General features: G+C 42.8%; 2 protein-coding genes across 2 annotated transcripts in view; both read right to left on the bottom strand.

The window, feature by feature from the left end:
- The window catches only part of LOC120542826 (lectin-like), a 134,610-nt gene extending 129,598 nt beyond the window's left edge, over window positions 1-5,012 (bottom strand). Inside the window, exon 1 of the mRNA XM_039775508.1 lies at window positions 4,990-5,012. Coding sequence (XP_039631442.1) covers window positions 4,990-4,997 — 8 coding nt within the window. The 5' untranslated portion in view covers window positions 4,998-5,012. The remainder of the gene's footprint in view (window positions 1-4,989) is intronic.
- LOC120542828 (lectin-like) overlaps window positions 1-17,658 on the bottom strand; it is a 65,273-nt gene that overhangs the window by 34,549 nt on the left and 13,066 nt on the right. The window lies entirely within an intron of this gene.

The following is a 17,658-nucleotide window of genomic DNA, read 5'->3' as shown; positions in this document are numbered from 1 at the left end:
GAGATGTGCTCGAATTTTCTTTTCCCAGTTCAGATTCTAGCAGCTCCATTCTGCACTCGTTGCAATCGATTGATGTCTTTTTTTGGTGGTCCTGAGTGGAGTGCGTTACGGTAATCTAGACAACTGAAAACAAAAGCATCAACTCATTTATCAGCATCTTGCAATGTTATAAGAGAGGGGATCAAGCCATTGACCGGGTCATCAACCAGTTAGCTACTGGACAGTGCACTCCAATGTCTAGTCCAGGGGTTTACGGGCTCCCGCTGCCAACAGGTTTCCTGCACTGGTGACAGTTGGGTCCAGAATCGTAGTGGGAACCCTGCATGGCGTCCAGACCACAGCCTCATTCATCAGATCAAGAGCTCCAGATGTTGATATCCTTAACTTTGGGGTATCGGACCCCAAGACCTGATTCACACTTTTACTGTGCAGACTTCTATGTGTTTCCTGAGCCCACTTTAACTCTCCTGGATTTGCCTTACAAGTCCGTCCACTTGTTTGAGATTTCATGACAGTTGCTGACCAAATATTTGAATTCTACTTTCTCCTTAGAGTCGGAATTGCACCCACGTCTCTGTTCTTCTGCAGCAACGAATTTCAAGGAATATATGAACCCTGGGGTTATGGATGGTATGGAGGAAAAGCTCATGATCTGCAAGCACAGCAAAGCTAATGAGCTCCTCTTCATAAGCACCATGGATTTACTGAATATTTGTAACTATTGTTTAATTAATGGAAATAATGAACAATTACTTCTTCTTCTTCTTTCAGCTGCTCCCGTTATTGGTCACCACAGCAGATCATCTTCTTTCATATCTTCCTGTCCTTGTCATCTTCTTCTGTCACACCCGTCACCTGCATGTCCTCTCTTATCACATCCATAAACCTTCTCTTAGAGCTGACAGAGAAGAGGAGAAGAGGAAGGCCTATCCTTAACATCCTTCTCCCAGTATACCCAGCATCTCTCCGCTGCACATGTCCAAACCAATGCCATCTCGCCTCTCTGACTTTGTCTCCCAATTGTCCCACCTGAGCTGACCCTCTAATGTCCTCAATCCTAATCCTGTCCATCCTCTTCACACCCAATGCAAATCTTCACATCTTTAACTCTGCCACCTCCAACTCTGTCACCTGTGCCACCGTCACCTGCCCATATAACACAGCTGGTCTCACTACCGTCCTGTAGACCTTCCCTGTCACTCTTGCTGATACCCGTCTGTCACAAGTCACTCCTGACACTCTTCTCCAGCCATTCCACCCTGCCTGCACTCTCGTCTTCTCTCCCCATTACTCTGTACTGTTGAACCTAATCATTTAAACTCCTCCACCTTCACCAACTCTACTCCCTCATCCTCACCACTCCACTGACCTCCCTCTCATTCACACACATGTATTCTGTCTTGGTGGTCCTACTGACCTTCATTCCTCTCCTCTCATATCTCCACCTCTCCAGGGTCTCCTCAACCTGCAGATCTCAATGTCCTCAGCACACATCACAGTCCACGGTGACTCCTGTCTGATCTCGTCTGTCAGCCTGTCCATCACAATTGGAGATAAGAAGGGGCTCAGAGCTGATCCCTGATGTAATCCCACCTCCATCACTCCTACCACAGACCTCACCATGGTCACACTCCCCTCGTTCATATCCTGTGCCACTCTTACGTACTTCTCTGCCAGTCCCGACTTCCTCATCCAATACCACAGCTCCTCTCAGTCACCCTGTCATCTGTTTTCTCAGGTCCACAAAGACGCAATGCGACTCCTTCTGGCCTTTAAATTGTTTTGAGTTGAACTTGTATATTAATTAACATGCACACGTACCGGTCCCGGGACATAACGACGATTTTACGACGTCACAATCATGTCACAGTCATGTGTGCCCCTTTGTCATGCACCTCAACATACTACACATCAAATGAAACCTCAGAGTCTCGTCTTTCCGATGATATAAACCATTTTGACACACAACAACCACAGCACTGACACTAAATCCTTTTTTACAGAGAAGTAAATACTTTTTAAGAGCTGACTTTTCCTACCTTTGAAGGCTCTCTGCAAGTCAGACATCAATATTTCCGAGCATTCTGTCCGTAAGGCTCCAGGGAATATAATCCAGTAAAACGATTAGGTCCAAAACACACGATAGATCCTCAAAGGGACAAAAACTCCAGAAAATGTTTTTTAACTCGAGACTAGCTCCGACATTTTTTTTCATCTCTATTGGTCATATCAGACGTAATTTGTTTCTGTCGGCAATAACCCTGCTAAAGCACGTTACACGGAAGTGTTAGCTTCTGATTGACACCTAAGTTGGCCAATTACGATGGGTCTGGGGGGTGACTGGCACCTCGTATAGCCAACGAGTGTCACAGACATCTGAACGATGACGCAAAACTCCAAACCCTGGTAGAATCTACCAGTTTGATTGGACGCTGTGAGTGTCACTCCAAACTTACAGCCAATGAGCAGCTGAGCACGCCGATATGTAACTTGCCATACCAATTGTAAACAAAATCGATCGGAGCTGCGCGAAGCTGGCATTTGTGCCAGTCTGCAGACTTGGTGCGTGGTTGTTTATTGTGATTTTACCAAGTTCTTTCACATTGTAAATATGGATAAACGTACAGATAAACGTAAATACACTCTCGATTAAATAATAGATACATGTACGCGGCGTGACAGTGATCAATCGGACCAGGTGACGTCTAATGGCAGAGAGTGACATGTGACACGCCCTTGTGCTTTCTGCCTGCGAACGATTGCTACAATCAGTGGCACGTGGAAAAACACTGAGCTGTATTGTAACAGTTTGTAAAAAATGTATATAGTTTGTGTGCATTTTATTTAAAAAAAAGTAAAAAATAAAATATATATATATATTTTTAGCCCATAAGCCTTGTTTTGACTATTTTTACATAGAAATGTGTATTTTTTATTGTTTTTATTATTTTTATAACTAATAGAGTGACACTGTGTGTAGATATAGATTCCTTTAGGTGTAACCTTTCAGTAGAGCCCTCATTGATATCTGTGGCTTGAAGCGTTCAAAAGTTATTACACAAAATGTGGATAAACCAGAGGTCCTCTAAAAAGCCCCTGGACATGCCCACATAAAAACTGGTGTCAAAATGTCATTTGTCTTCTTTTCAAATTTGAAATGTGAGCAGTCAACAAGTGATTCTGTTGGTACATCGTGTGTTTCTGTCCTCACCGACCTACTGCAGCTTTATTTTCCTTTATTTTCACAAAAACTTAAGCGAGGACAAAAAAAATCATTTTTTCTGGGAGTTCTAATGTGCATAACTTTGGATCAGTCACACCTACAGTGATTCTGACTACTAAGGGTGAAACTAGAGAATGTTACCTTTACAAAGAGACCAGACATGTGTTTATACTCCAGATAGTTCAATAACAGCAATGATTCTAATTTGGAGAGGTCGAATTACAAGCGATTTAGCAAAAATGACCCCGAATGATAAGAGGTTTAATAATAGAGAATAATAGAGTTTAACACAAAGGGAAATTCACTGACTATGAGAAATGATATTAAACATGAGGGACAGTCGAGTGCTTTAGGAGTAGGACACTCGGGCAGAATGTTTAAATCTATTAATGTGAAGATTTCCTTTAAACTTAAAGACTCTCGAAACAAGAAAAATGTACCATTTGTTTGACTATTGTTTTCATGAAGGATGTGAATTTTATTGTGTAATAGTAATTGATACAGAAGGATGGAACAAATGTGAATATTAATGCATTAGGATTGGAAACAACATCAGGACACAAATTGTATGACATTGGGTTTTAAGATTTAAACTTGATAAGTTAGATACAGAGTATGGTGCAGACCTTTAAAGTTTGTAGAACACAATATTAGGAAAATGAAGTTTTCACACAGGGAGAAACCAGGAAGCAAACCCACAATCTTAAGTGGTTATGAGGCCTAAATGTGAGATTTAGAGTAGAAGCCATGTAATGCCAACATACTCAGATGAAGACAAAGGACTTTGATACGTGATATCATTTGACTTTGATTTTCTATGTTACTGTTATTGACTTTATTATCTTTTATTATCCATCCATCCATTCCGCTACATCCTAACTACAGGGTCACAGGGGTCTGCTGGAGCCAATCCCAGCCAACACAGGGCACAAGGCAGGAAACAAACCCCGGGCAGGGCGCCAGCCCACCGTATATTCGCTTTTATTGCTTTATTTAATTTATCTTTGGTATTATTAATGATTTTCACTGATTTCTGTTATTCCCCAAATTCATCTAGCCAGAGATCTTTAACTTCATTTTAGCCCCAAAGGTGATGGGACATATTTAGTATATACACGTGTCTTATACAGGTTAGGAATAGTTACAGCAGGAAACCAGTCCTTACAGTTTTAATGGGACTTTAAGAAGGAAGGGAATGTGGAAGAATAATTTTAGGGCAAGCATAACATGGCATTCAACTTAAAGAAATAACAGAAAGGATTAATAAATGTCAGCAACCTTTTCAAGCACATCAGAAAGGCAGATGAAGGTCACGTGAACAACCAAATGTACTGAAAGACGACTAAGAGATGACCAAGAAGTCAGCAGATGTCCTGTAAACCACCAGAATGGACAGTCGTTACAAGCACAGAAATTTCAAGGGCGGTGACTCAACTCACAGGTATAAGAAGAGCCAGAATAGAAGAGAAGAGACTTTGATTTTAAAAGTCATTTGAGTGTAAACCAGTGACCAACCTGAGTAACACGTATGTATGTAAAGTCAGCAGTTTATAAAATGGACCTCCAGTCTTTGATCCTCTGATCATTCTGACCAGACTGTAACAGACGGCTCGCGTCTGAGGACTCATTAAAAGGTACAATGAACAGATTCTCTCCTGCCTGATTACTGACTCACTTTGTCCTGTTTGACGATTCATTTCTTTCCTTAATTAAGATGTTCAATTTCTACCACAACATGGCATCCAGCTGGACACACAGAGACTTACCCTTTCATTACGGTGGAATCGGAGTATTTTCAAGTCAGTTCTGAAGCCCTCAGGTTGCCAATGTAACGATGTTAAAGCTCATGAGATGTGCTCAGATTTTCTTTTTCTGGTTACGATTCTCGCTGTTGTGATCTGAAGTCGTTTTCTCAGGTAGCCCTGTTAGAAGAGCATTACTGTCATCAAGTCAGCTAAACAAAAGCAGGATTTCATTCCTCAGCATCTTCAATGTTATAAGACTTTTAATAACTTCTACATTGCTCCTTAAATGAATAAATGAAGTCCTAATAATCTGCTGAATGTGCGACTTGAAGTTCAGATTGGAGTTCCTGATTCCACCTCCACTTTTGCCTTGACTGTTAAGGCCATGTCATCAAGTTTAAGTTTATTTCTAAGATCCTCACTATTTCCATTTTTGCCAACAACTAAAGCTGAAGCACTAAAGAGATGAAGATCACTGGTCAGATACAACTTGTAAGCCTGCCATGTCTTTGGTCATCGGCTGTCAGAGTAGCCGGACACTCCATGGTGGTCACACTAAAGTACAATTCTATCAAACACAGATTGCTTTTCTATTACTGCTGTCGGTAATTTTCCAATGTGACACATAATGGGGTCGGGATTTTCAATGAGAATAAAGTTCAACAACCAATCAATGAATAAAATCAACACGTCGTGAACAATAACTCCTTTGAAGGTTCTCACCGAGTCCACGTGTCTTATGGCAGATGAAGAATTTAAAATGAAAGAACAGGAGTGAGGCCCTGCGGTGGACTGGCGCCCTGCCCGGGGGTTTGTTTCCTGCAGCAGACCCCCGTGACCCTGTAGTTAGGATATAGCGGGTTGGATAATGGCTGAATTCTGTTAATAATTACTCACTGTGGCGGAGCGGCAGTGCTGATGCCTCGCAGTTGAGAGTCACGACCTTTGGTGTTCCCTGCCTGCACTTTGCGTGTTTTCCTGGTGGGATTCCACAGTGGGTTCTGGTTTCTTACCAAGGACATGATGGTTAGGGATTTGAGACACTAAAATGACGACAACTATGTGTGCTGTGGTCACCTTGCGATGAGCTGATGCCCGTCCAGGGATTGTTTCTGCCTCGTGCCCAGTGCTTGCTGGAATGGACACATTGATGGATGTAATTATTAAACATCCTTTTCAGAGATATGGCGGTAACGTGTTCTCGGAATTTAACGGCTGTTTCAGGCAATTCACAACTCAGCGAAGCCGGACGTTTTCTCCCCGTAATGATATCTCGCGCTGCCACCTGCTGGAATCTTCCAGTATTACGTAAAGTACGCGCGCAGTATAAACAGCACACCGCTTAGTAGCGTCCACAGGCACTCGCATCAAGTCGCGTGAAGGACCAACTTGGCCGGATTGTGTGAGCGCGTGTGTGCCCAGTGATGGACGCCACGTTTGATTCCTGTGCTCTGAGCCGGGCAACTCTGAACCGAATAAGAAAGTCAGCAAATGACGGAATTGATATTTGGTTGCACAGCTCTTGCCTGAATTTCACTCCAATACATTTCTTTTGCAGCTCAGGCAGGACCAACGTGATTTCACTTCACTTATTCTGCTCGTTTTTTTTTTTTTTTACTATTTTTCTGCATTAAGATTAAGCGGCCTCTGCTACACCTTAAAAGCGACATACAAAGAGCTCTGTTCGGCTTACCCGACCGTCTGAGCGCTTCTGCTTCACTTGTCTAAAGACCCCCAAATCGCTGACACGCCCGCTGCCGCCCCTCGCGTCATGACGTCACGCACGCGAGCAGTCCTATTTGCAAATATCAAATATTAAAAAGTTGACTTCAAATTACAAAAGCTCGATATCAAATTTTAAACTCGTGACATCAAAGATGTGAAAGCAGATGTCAAATTAAACGCATTAAATGTTAAAACGACCCGCCATATATTTGAGTGGGAGACGCGCGCCCTCTCCCGGTCCCGCCCACTCCACGCGCCAGCGCATTCATTCGGAGCGATTAAAACGGAGCGCAGCGCACCGTTTGAGGTGATGTGAGCTGCAGCGTCCGAGCACGCGGAGCTGACTGATAATCTGATTCCGCCGATACGAGCGGCGTGCCGAGCGGTGTGCTGCCGTCCTGCTTCATCAGGTGGATCTCTGCCCATCCCTGATTAGGCTTATTGTGTATTCGGGGGGTTAGTATTCTGTACTGCTGTTGATATAAAATGGCACCCTGAGTCACAGCGTCACACACTCACCTTGCTTCTTGTAGGGTCCTGAGCTCCATGTGAACTGCATTACTCCCTCTAGCCAACAGGGGTCACTGGCACCTGCATGAAGGTTAGCTGAGCGTGTCACCCGGTTGTACCCATGTGGGGTGTTTACATGTTGGGGGGCTTCTGTTCTTATCTAGCTGTATGTTACGCCTTTGGTCAGACTCTGCGATGGGGTCCAGCACGTTAACCACACGTTTTCAATCATCAACACCATCAAAGATGTGGAGGGTGGAGGGTGTTGAGTGAAGAAGATCTCCTCACTTAGACTATCAAGTCTTACGACATCCCCCCTGCACTGAGGGCTCACTTTCACTGCTCCACACTTCTAACACATCAAATGTGCCTCCCAACATGATGCCAGGGCCAGAAAACCCAAACTGTGCAAAGAGAGCTCAGCCGTGAGGGGACGAGGGCTGATAGACCGATGAGGAGAATCGCTCCGCCAGGACACCAGGTGGCAGTGTAGCTCAGCTCCTCAGGGCTTCTTCTCTTAAAGACAAGATGGGACTCAGGGGGCGCAATAATTAGTGACACCACAATGAAAGCACAGTTGGCTGGGCCTTTAAAAGTCTGCCTTTGACCCCTGTCCTAGTCCTACTGATGTCACAAACTGAGATGGCATAAATGATGAGCAGACAGGCAGAAATGGTGGCAAGAGGTATAAGGAGACATGTTAGTGGTGGCACACACTGGCAGTGGGAAAGTGTTAGAGCAGGACACCAGATTGAGTGGGCTAAGATTGTGCCAAAAACATGCCAGGGGTTTATTGTGATGTTCTCCCTCTGATCGTGTCTCCTGTTTATATTTTTTATTGATTTTTTTTTTCAGTCACTGCTTTTTCAATACTTTGTCGGCTTTTTGGTAAGTTGGAGTTGTTGTTTTGTGTAAATGGTGCCACCTCCCAGTTATATAGCGCCTTTACGATGGTCAGTGCCACACATGTATTTCTATTGTTACACTGCACACACATTCAGGTGACGTGATGTGACACACTTTGGGTTTGTGGCCTGAAGTCCTCCTGCCCTTTGCCAGCTCATGTTGTGTTGCAATTTACCTTCAGCTCACCTTTTACCTTCTGCCTGCCTTTGGCACTCGAGTCACTTATTATGCAAATCAGACCTGCTTTGGTGACAGACTTCACAGCTGAAGGTCCCTGACCGTGAACTTCATTTAAACAACATTTAAAAATTCAAATATTTCTGATGTAATAAAAGAAGGAGGAGGAGGAGTGGGCAGCATGGGCAAGAGTGGGCATTAAAATCAAACACCTGAGATACGGGTGGTGTGTGTGACCAATCAAATGAGGAGACCACTGAGCTTGCCATGTAGACTGCGTGGGCACGAAGCCACCATTGTGCCAAAGTCAACAGGACGGTCCCAAGCTGCTCTGTTTGACAAATGGGTGAACTTCGGCATCCCAGACACCTGACAGACCAAAGGAGAAGGAAGTGCCAACATTTGGCCCATGAGGACCCTGCACTTGAAAGGAGGTTCAGGTGAATGAATTTCAAATACATTTTAAATCACATAAAAAAAAAAACATAAATCATGAAAAACAAAAGTTCTGAGAGGAAAACTGCAGGTGCCCGCTTTGAGATGTGTGGCTTGCTGGTGGACATCCCCAATATAAAAGGGTCTCATGTGGTGAAGGGACAGCCATCTGCAACTAAACCAAACCCAGATGAAGGTGGACGTCCATCTGACCAGCTGACACTGAGTTTGGTCACCAAACCCCACAAAAGGCCCAGAGCTGGACCTTCATGTTGAGGAGGCTCAGGTCCTTTAATGATATGGCGGCTAGCGATGTTCTACCTGTCCATGATGACCACTGTGCTGTGGTCTACAGCGAGGAGTAACATCTGATGACTGAAGAAAATGGCAGACAAGAGGGGGAGGACATTATGACCAAGGCTGCTCGGCCTCTCCATGATCTCTGGTTGTGTAGTCACCAAGGTGGGCCGGAGGTACTGCTGGGGTCTGCAGACATCAGACTGTTCACTCTGAGTCTGTGTTCACCCTGGTCAGTGTGCCAGGTACATTGGCATAGTCATGACTTTCAATTAGAAACTCTCTGCATTAAACATACACTTGGGGTACTGTGAGTACAATTTGGGGTCCTGCACTTGTGGGGTCTGCACTTGGTGTTTTAGAGTTGTGTGTGCTGAGCTCTGTGGTGTTTGTTTAGCAGATGAACTACGGGAGCCTACCTGTCTGCACATCCATCTTTCTGTTCTATGGTGCCCTTCACTGCCATCTATCATTTGATGCCAGTCACGTCTGCCCACCTACCTACCTACATACTACACACTATCTTTCAAATCTGTACGTCTGCCCATATGTCATATTGTGCCTTTCAGTTCTGTCTGTCGAGGTTTTAAGGTGACACAGAGTTACCCAAAGACTTAAAGCTGTTATTGTGGTTAAAAGTGCGGGTTCAAATATTCACACAGATGGCACATTGGCAGGTATGCACTGTATGTCCTTCTGCTGCCCCTACACTTAAAGACCTCACACAATATTTAAAAATAGCACGAGATGTGACAACTCGGGACAATCTGTGTCAAACATATCATGACAAGTGTCTCTTCTACATGTCACCAGCTTGTCACTTAGTGCCACCAAGTCACAGAGCCTCACACGAGTTCTCACTCCTCTCTAAAAAAGCTGAGGAGGATCAAACACACAGACATGTGGGATTTGGTGAAGTGGTGTCCCAAATTAAAGAAGCTGTCACATGTCACTTCTGGATGTGTCAGTGGAGAAGTGAAACAAAGAGACCCCCAGAGCCTCTCCAAGCAAACGCGAGTTTGTCAGTCATGAAAGTGTGCAGTTTGTCAGAAGAAGACGTGCTCATGGCTCAGGCCTCAGTGACAGATGGTGACAGTAAGTCAGGATGTGACATTTCATGGGCACAGCATGTGATGGTTGGTGAAGAGGAAAGCAGAATCCCAGTAAAGTGCTGTGGTCTTAAATCACATGTGAACACGTGGAAGTCTGATCCTCATCTCAAATCAGTTCAGTAGATAAAGGTGACCAAACCGGACAAGTAACTTGGAAAGGCTGGATGTGGCAATCATTGAGTTAACAGGAATGCTGGGAAATGTCAGTGCAGCCCTCGTTTTAATCGTCCCCTGAAGTGACTCCAGTCTCCATGAGACACAAGGACTAGGAAGGACCCAACTTTATACTGAGATGACAAGCCTGGTCAAGTCTGAACTGAACCATCTTGGCATAGAACACCCAGAGGCCCAGAATTGATGCCAAGGAGTCAGTGCTGCCCCATAAACCCCCCTGGCCTCCTAAAGTCTTTTTATTAAATTAAGATTGACATACGGAGTGATGATCCTCCATTCTGGCTTTGAATCTTGTGCAGATTCTTGGTCACTGAGGCGTGTGCCTGTTCTCCTCGTGTCTACATGGGGTCTCCTGCAGGTACTCTGATCTCCCCACCACATCCCCAGTGAAGAGCAGACAAGTCACCAGTGGATCTGCACAACATGGCGTATTATGACATGGACCTGCTTTGCTGCTCCTTGGCATTGAGTCAGCTATGAATTTCACGATGGACACCAAAACACCAGTGCAGCCCCCAAGGCCAGCTGTCACACTGAGAGCACTGAACTGACAGCCGATTGTCCAAAGTCACAAAAGAATGTTTAAAAAAAGACATGGAGAGGTTTGGAATGGCTGACTCCAAGAAGGCTGCAGACACCAGAAAGGTCCACAAAGTCCAAGAGTCGGAGAGCTGCTGTGTGGATTCCTCCTGCGTGAAGGCACTTAAAGAGTGTCAGATATCAAATGTGGTGACAGCAGGTGCTGAATGCAGGGGGTGCACTTTCTTATTCACACAATCCTGTAAATGAATAACTGCAGCCCGTTCAGTGCTACGTGTCATATCTTACTGCAGATAAGGTAAGGAGTGTTTGATCAATCTGGTGAACCTGCTGACTGGCTCGGTGCCCAAAATGTGCCATTTCTAGAGGTGCCATTTGTTCAGATTATTTACTGATGACCTGGTGAAGGATATGGAATTAAATGTTCTTCTTTTATTACTTGTCTATGCAAAGCAGAATCAATGACAATTTATCCAAATGTGAAGAGATAACATGAAACAAACTTCTTAAAGTTTAACAAGAGGGCTGTGCCCACCGACAATATAAAAAATATAACCCATTGAATGGAATTGCAAATAATTCAGGGGAAGCCAATCACTTGCTCATCCAGGATGAAAACCCAAATACACCCCCCCATCACAACGTACCGTGTAGAGAGTAGTGAGTGGGGTGCTGAGTCAGGACCAGACATGCAGGCCAAAGGGGGCGCTAGAGGACATCAACAGGGCCTTATGAGGCTCTGACTGGAAGGTGAAGGCAAAGTGACTTTGGCAGGAATGACACTCATGAAAGTGTTAAAATAAGTAACATACAAGACCAGTAACTCCAGTATGAACCACAGAATAAATGAGAGCAGCAGTGAAAAAGGATATCAGGAAGGCTGCAGAAAAGGCGAAGACGCCCTAAAGAGATTCTTTAATTGTTTAGTCGTAAAAGAACAGACGAGGAGGAGGTGAAGAGAATGAGGAAGAGTGAAGGGGAGCGACAACATAGCAACGCTGAAATGACAAATGATTATGAGATGAAGGGGATTACAGAGAAGGACTTGAACAGACAATCTCTCTCTCTACGCAGATGATACGGTGCTGTGGATATCAGACCACAAGACACTGAGCCTGACGTCCTAACAGCACTCACAGAATTTCAAAAGATCTCCGGTCTCAGAATTAATTTGTCTAAAAGTGTCCTCTTCCCAGTGAACTCTCCAGCACACCATTAGATTGGACTCCTTCTCTTTTATCATCGCAGATCAGTTTAAATACCGAGGGGTCAACATCACAAGTAAACATAAAGCTCTTTATTTAGAAAATTTTACTGTCTGCATGGAAAAAATTAAGACTCGCATAGACGGTCAATCCTCCATCTCACTTTAGCTTGAAGAATTAACGTTGTTAAGATGAATATCCTCCCTAAGCTTCTCATTTTATTTCAACACATTCCAATATACATCAATAAATCATTTTTAACAAATTAGACTCAACCATAACCTCATTTATTTGGAATTCCAAACATCCACGTATCCCAAGAGCGACCCTACAAAGATGTAAGGCAGAAGGTGGCATGGCACTACCTGACTTTCAGTTTTATTACTGGGCAGCGAACATACAAACTATAAAAACCTGGACACCGATAGATGAACAGACACAGGCTTGGTGTGCAATAGAAATGAAATCCTGCAGCACGTCTTTATATTCCCAGCTTTGTACCCCAGTAAATACGAGTCATCGTCAATATGCTAACAACTCAATGGTGCTTCATTCGCTCAGAATATGAACCAATGTAGGAAACACTTCAAGATAGAGAAGTTTTAATCTGTGGCACCTCTGAACGAGAGCCACCTCATTCCACCCTCTCAAACATACGCAGTTTTTAATGTCTGGATAACATTTGTGATTAAATCACTTCGAGATCTGCACATAGACAACGTCATCGCATCTTATCAACAATTACACTCCAAACTGAACTTTCCAGCAACTCATTTCTTTCACTACCTTCAGATTAGAAACTTTGTTAATCAGAACTTGTCTGATTTATCCTCACCTCCCACCTTCCTCTATGCCGGAAAAAATATTAATAAGTCTCGAGGACTCAGACAGCTTCTCCATGAAATATAAAATCATTTTACAGTCCCTCCCTTTCAAAGATCTCAGAGTACAGAGAGACAAGGATCTCGTACTCAACATCTCAGAAAAGGAGCGGAAGGCAGCCATGTAGAGAATTCAATCGAGCTCCATAGGCACAAAGCACAGAATTATTCAATTAAAATTACACATCGAGCACATCGAATCCCTTATCAAGCGGGGTCATTTTTGCTAAATCGCTTGTAATTCGACCTCTCCAAATTAGAATCATTGCTGTTATTGAACTATCTGGAGTATAAACACATGTTTGGTCTCTTTGTAAAGGTCACATTCTCTAGTTTCACCCTTAGTAGTCAGAATCACTGTAGGTGTGACTGATCAAAAGTTATGCACATTAGAACTCACAAAAAAAACAAATTTTTTATGAAAATAAAGGAAAATAAAGCTGCAGTAGGTAGGTGGGGACAGAAACACACTATGTACCAACAGAATAACTTGTTGACTACTCACATTTCAAATTTGAAAAGAATACCTGTCAAAATGACATTTTGACACCAGTTTTTATGTGGGCATGTCCAGGTGCTTTTTAGAGAACCTCTGGTTTATCCACATTTTGTGTAATAACGTTTGAATGCTTCAACCCACAGATATCAATGAGGGCTCTACTGAAAGCTTACACCTAAAGGAATCTATATCTACACACAGTGTCACTCTATTAGTTATAAAAATAATAAAACAATAAAAATACACATTTCTATGTAAAAATAGTCAATACAAGTCTTATGGGCCAAAAATATATTTATATTTTTATTTTTATTTTTTTTTATAAAATGCACACAAACTATATATATTTCTTTTACAAACTGTTACAACACAGCTCAGCGTTTTTCCATGTGCCACTTGATGGCAGCAATCACTAGCAAGCAGAAAGCACAAGGGCGTGGCATGTCGCTCTCTGCCATTAGACGTCACCTGGGCCGGTTGATTACTTTCACGCCGCGTACATGCATCTATTATTTAATCGAGCGTTTATTTATGTTTATCGGTACGTTTATTCATATTTAAAATGCGAAAAAACTTGGCGAAATCACAATAAACAACCACGCACCAACTCTGCAGACTGGCACAAATGCCACCTTCGCAGCTCCGATCGTTTTGTTTACAAGTTAGTATGGCAAGTTACATATCAAAATGCTCGGCTGCTCATTGGCTGTAAGTTTTGAGTGTCAGTCACAGTGTCCAATCAAACTGGTAGATTCTACCAGCGTTTGGAATTTTACGTCATCCTTCAGCTGTCTGTGACACTTGTTGGCTATACGAGGTGCCAGTCAACCCCAGACCCATCGTAATTGGCCAACTTAGGTGTCGATCAGAAGCTAACACTTCCGTGTTTCATGCGGTAGCATGGTTATCGCCGACAGAAACAAATGACGTCTGATATGATCAATAGAAGTGAAAAAAAATTACGTAGGTGGTCTCAAGTTATGAAACGTTTTCTGGAGTTTTTGTCCCTTTGAGGATCTATCGTGTGTTTTGGACCTAAATCATTTTACTGGATTATATTCACTGGAGCCTTACGGACACAATGGGATCAATACTGCTCGGAAATATTGATGTTTCACTTGCAGGGGGTCTTCAAAGGTAGGGAAAGTCAACTCTTAAAAGTATGTACTTCTCTGTAAAAAAGGCTTTAGTGTCAGTGCTGTGGTTGTTGTGTGTCAAAATGGTTGATATCATCAGAAAGACGAGACTTTGAAGTTTCATTTGATGGGTAGGGTGTCGAGACGCATGGCAGATGGGCATGCACACATTACTGTAACGTTTTTAAAACGCTGTTATGTCCCGGGACCGGCACGTGTGCGCGTTAAGGGTTTAATTGCTTCTAAAAATGACAGGCTGTTATATTATTTAATCATTTCTGTAATGTTCCTGTCCGAAAAAAGGCTTCATTACACCACTTCTGTAACAACAAAAAATATTTACAGTATATATATATATAATTTCACACAATCAGTTAATTGATATTGGCAATTAAATGCTGCGTAAATTTAAATATATTTGTACTTGAAGGTTTAAATAATTTTTAATAATTTATTGCATTACAACTTTTTTACTGTTAAAGTTTATATTTATTATATTTGTACAGGTGTGTGTTTTTTGTTTCTTCACTGTATCAGGTAGACATTTGTAATTCTTGAGGTGTAATTATAAATTATGAGTTACTATTTTATTTATGTAGTACTCATTTCTTACCAAAGCACATAATAAACACGGTACAAATCTTTAAAAAAGCCACAAATGTATCAAATGTTCAGAAGTTGTTTATCAAGAAGACACGAGGCTAACATGCTTTACAAGTTTATAAGTAAAAGACACATTTTGCTGTTAAACTAACAAGCCTATTGTTTGCTAAGCCACAATTTCAGAATCATCTTTATGTTCTCATTTTTCACTAAAAATGTAAGCTGCTGCTGGCTGTCCACACTCAGGCGGTGCCCGTTTTAATTTAAAGACAAAATATACGACTCCTCCGATTCCTTTTCCTCACTTTATTACTCCACTTTCTTTAATGTAACAGCTGATATTCCAGTCACTCCCACTAAAGCCTCGACTTGCTGCTGTTTGTTTATGCTGCCAAAATAATTAATCTATACTAATAAAAGGCAAAGCCCTCACTGACTGATTGACTGACTGACTGACTCACTCACTGACTCATCACTAATTCTCCAACTTCCCGTGTAGGTAGAAGACTTAAATTTGGCAGGCTCATTCCTTACAGCTTACTTACAAAAGTTAAGCAGGTTTCATTTCGAAATTCTACACGTAACGGTCATAACAGTCGATAACGGTCGACATCATCCGCCATGTTGAACTTTCTTATTTATTGCCCCATCTTCACGAAATTTGGTAGGCGGCTTCCGTGCGCTAACCGAAACTGATGTACGTACTTATTTTGATGGTATGACGCTACTGTCACCCGCCATATTGAACTTTCCAACGTCACTAATTCTCCAACTTCCCATGTAGGTAGAAGGCTGGCCCCATCTTCACGAAATTTGGTAGGTGGCTTCCCTGCGCAACCAAAACCGATATACGTACTTATTTCGGTGGTATGACGCCACTGTCGGCCGCCATATTGAATTTTCCAATAGTCACTAATTCTCCAACTTCCCGTGTAGGTAGAAGACTGAAATTTGGCAGGCTCATTCCGTACAGCTTACTAATAAAAGTTAAGGAGTTTATTTCGAAATTCTACGTGCAACGGTCATAACGGTCAACATCGTCCGCCATGTTGAACTTTCTTATTTATGGCCCCATCTTCACGAAATTTGGTAGGCGGCTTCCCTGCACTAACCGAAACCGATGTACGTACTTATTTCGGTGGTATGATGCCACTGTCAGCCGCCATATTGAACTTTCCAACGTCACTAATTCTCCAACTTCCCGTGTAGGTAGAAGGCTCAAATTTGGCAGGCTCATTCCTTACAGCTTACTTACAAAAGTTAAGCAGGTTTCATTTCGAAATTCTACACGTAACGGTCATAACAGTCGATAACGGTCGACAACGTCCGCCATGTTGAACTTTCTTATTTATGGCCCCATTTTCATGAAATTTGGTAGACGGCTTCCCTGCGCTAACCGAAACCAATGTACGTACTTATTTCAGTGGTATGACACCACTGTCAGCTGCCATATTGAATTTTCCAACGTCACTAATTCTCCAACTTCCCATGTAGGTAGAAGGCTGAAATTTGGTACTTATTTCGGTGGTATGATGCCACTGTTGGCCGCCATATTGAACTTTTCAACAGTCTTTGTTACTTATGGGCCCATCTTCAACAAATTTGGTACGTGGGTTCCCAACGCTAACTGAATCCTACTTACGTACATATATACGTCCATAGCCTGCAGCTCAGTCAACGTGTGAGGTGGCGTTGGGTCCCCCATCTTAACACCTCCCACGTTGTTGGCTGCCTGCCTATATAAGGCCCTCCGTCGCTCCGGTCACTACATTCCCTTCCTTGCTTCGTCACGGGATTCACGTCTCCCTGCTGATAACTAAAGCCTTTTTATTCAATCCACGGCGTCTACGCTGTTTTATTGTTCATTTATTACGATTATAGTTATTGTGTAGGTATTTTAGACTTACTTTACATTGTTCAGATACCCATTTCCTTTATCATTCCAACTGTACCCCCATTAACATGTCTATCGAGGTGATCACTATCTATCAAATTACGGTCACTTACCGCGTGGTTTCCATGCCTAGAGATGACGCCTGCCTTTTCCATTCTCATTGTTACATATTGCACGGCCATATCAGGCTCACTCTTGATATCCATTGTGTCTTATGTATTGAATGACTGGCACAGGTTCAAGGTGTGGACTGATGACGTACAGGAGATAATTAGACTACACAGGAGCACTAGAAGAGTGAAATGCTTAAGCCCTTCACCTGTGGATCTGCATGTGAGTTGATGGCTGCCGCTGAATTGTTCGGTTGTCGCTTTCAAGTGTACCGAAATGGCCAAATATTTTACACCTTTGGACAACCGCCAATGCCTCTTAAACATCTTAGATTCACTGGTGACGATTTCAGTAGTGGACACTTTGATGTTTATGAATGTTTAAACTCTCAAAAGCTGGATGTGAAGTTATCGATGAAACCGGTTGTGTGCTTACAACGCTTGACAGATTCCGAATGTCACTTTAACACAACAAGTCCTACAAAT

The sequence above is a fragment of the Polypterus senegalus genome, chromosome 13 (genome assembly GCF_016835505.1).
Source record: "Polypterus senegalus isolate Bchr_013 chromosome 13, ASM1683550v1, whole genome shotgun sequence".
NCBI classification, from domain to species: Eukaryota; Metazoa; Chordata; class Cladistia; order Polypteriformes; family Polypteridae; genus Polypterus; species Polypterus senegalus.
This window is presented reverse-complemented; position numbering and strand designations above follow the sequence as displayed.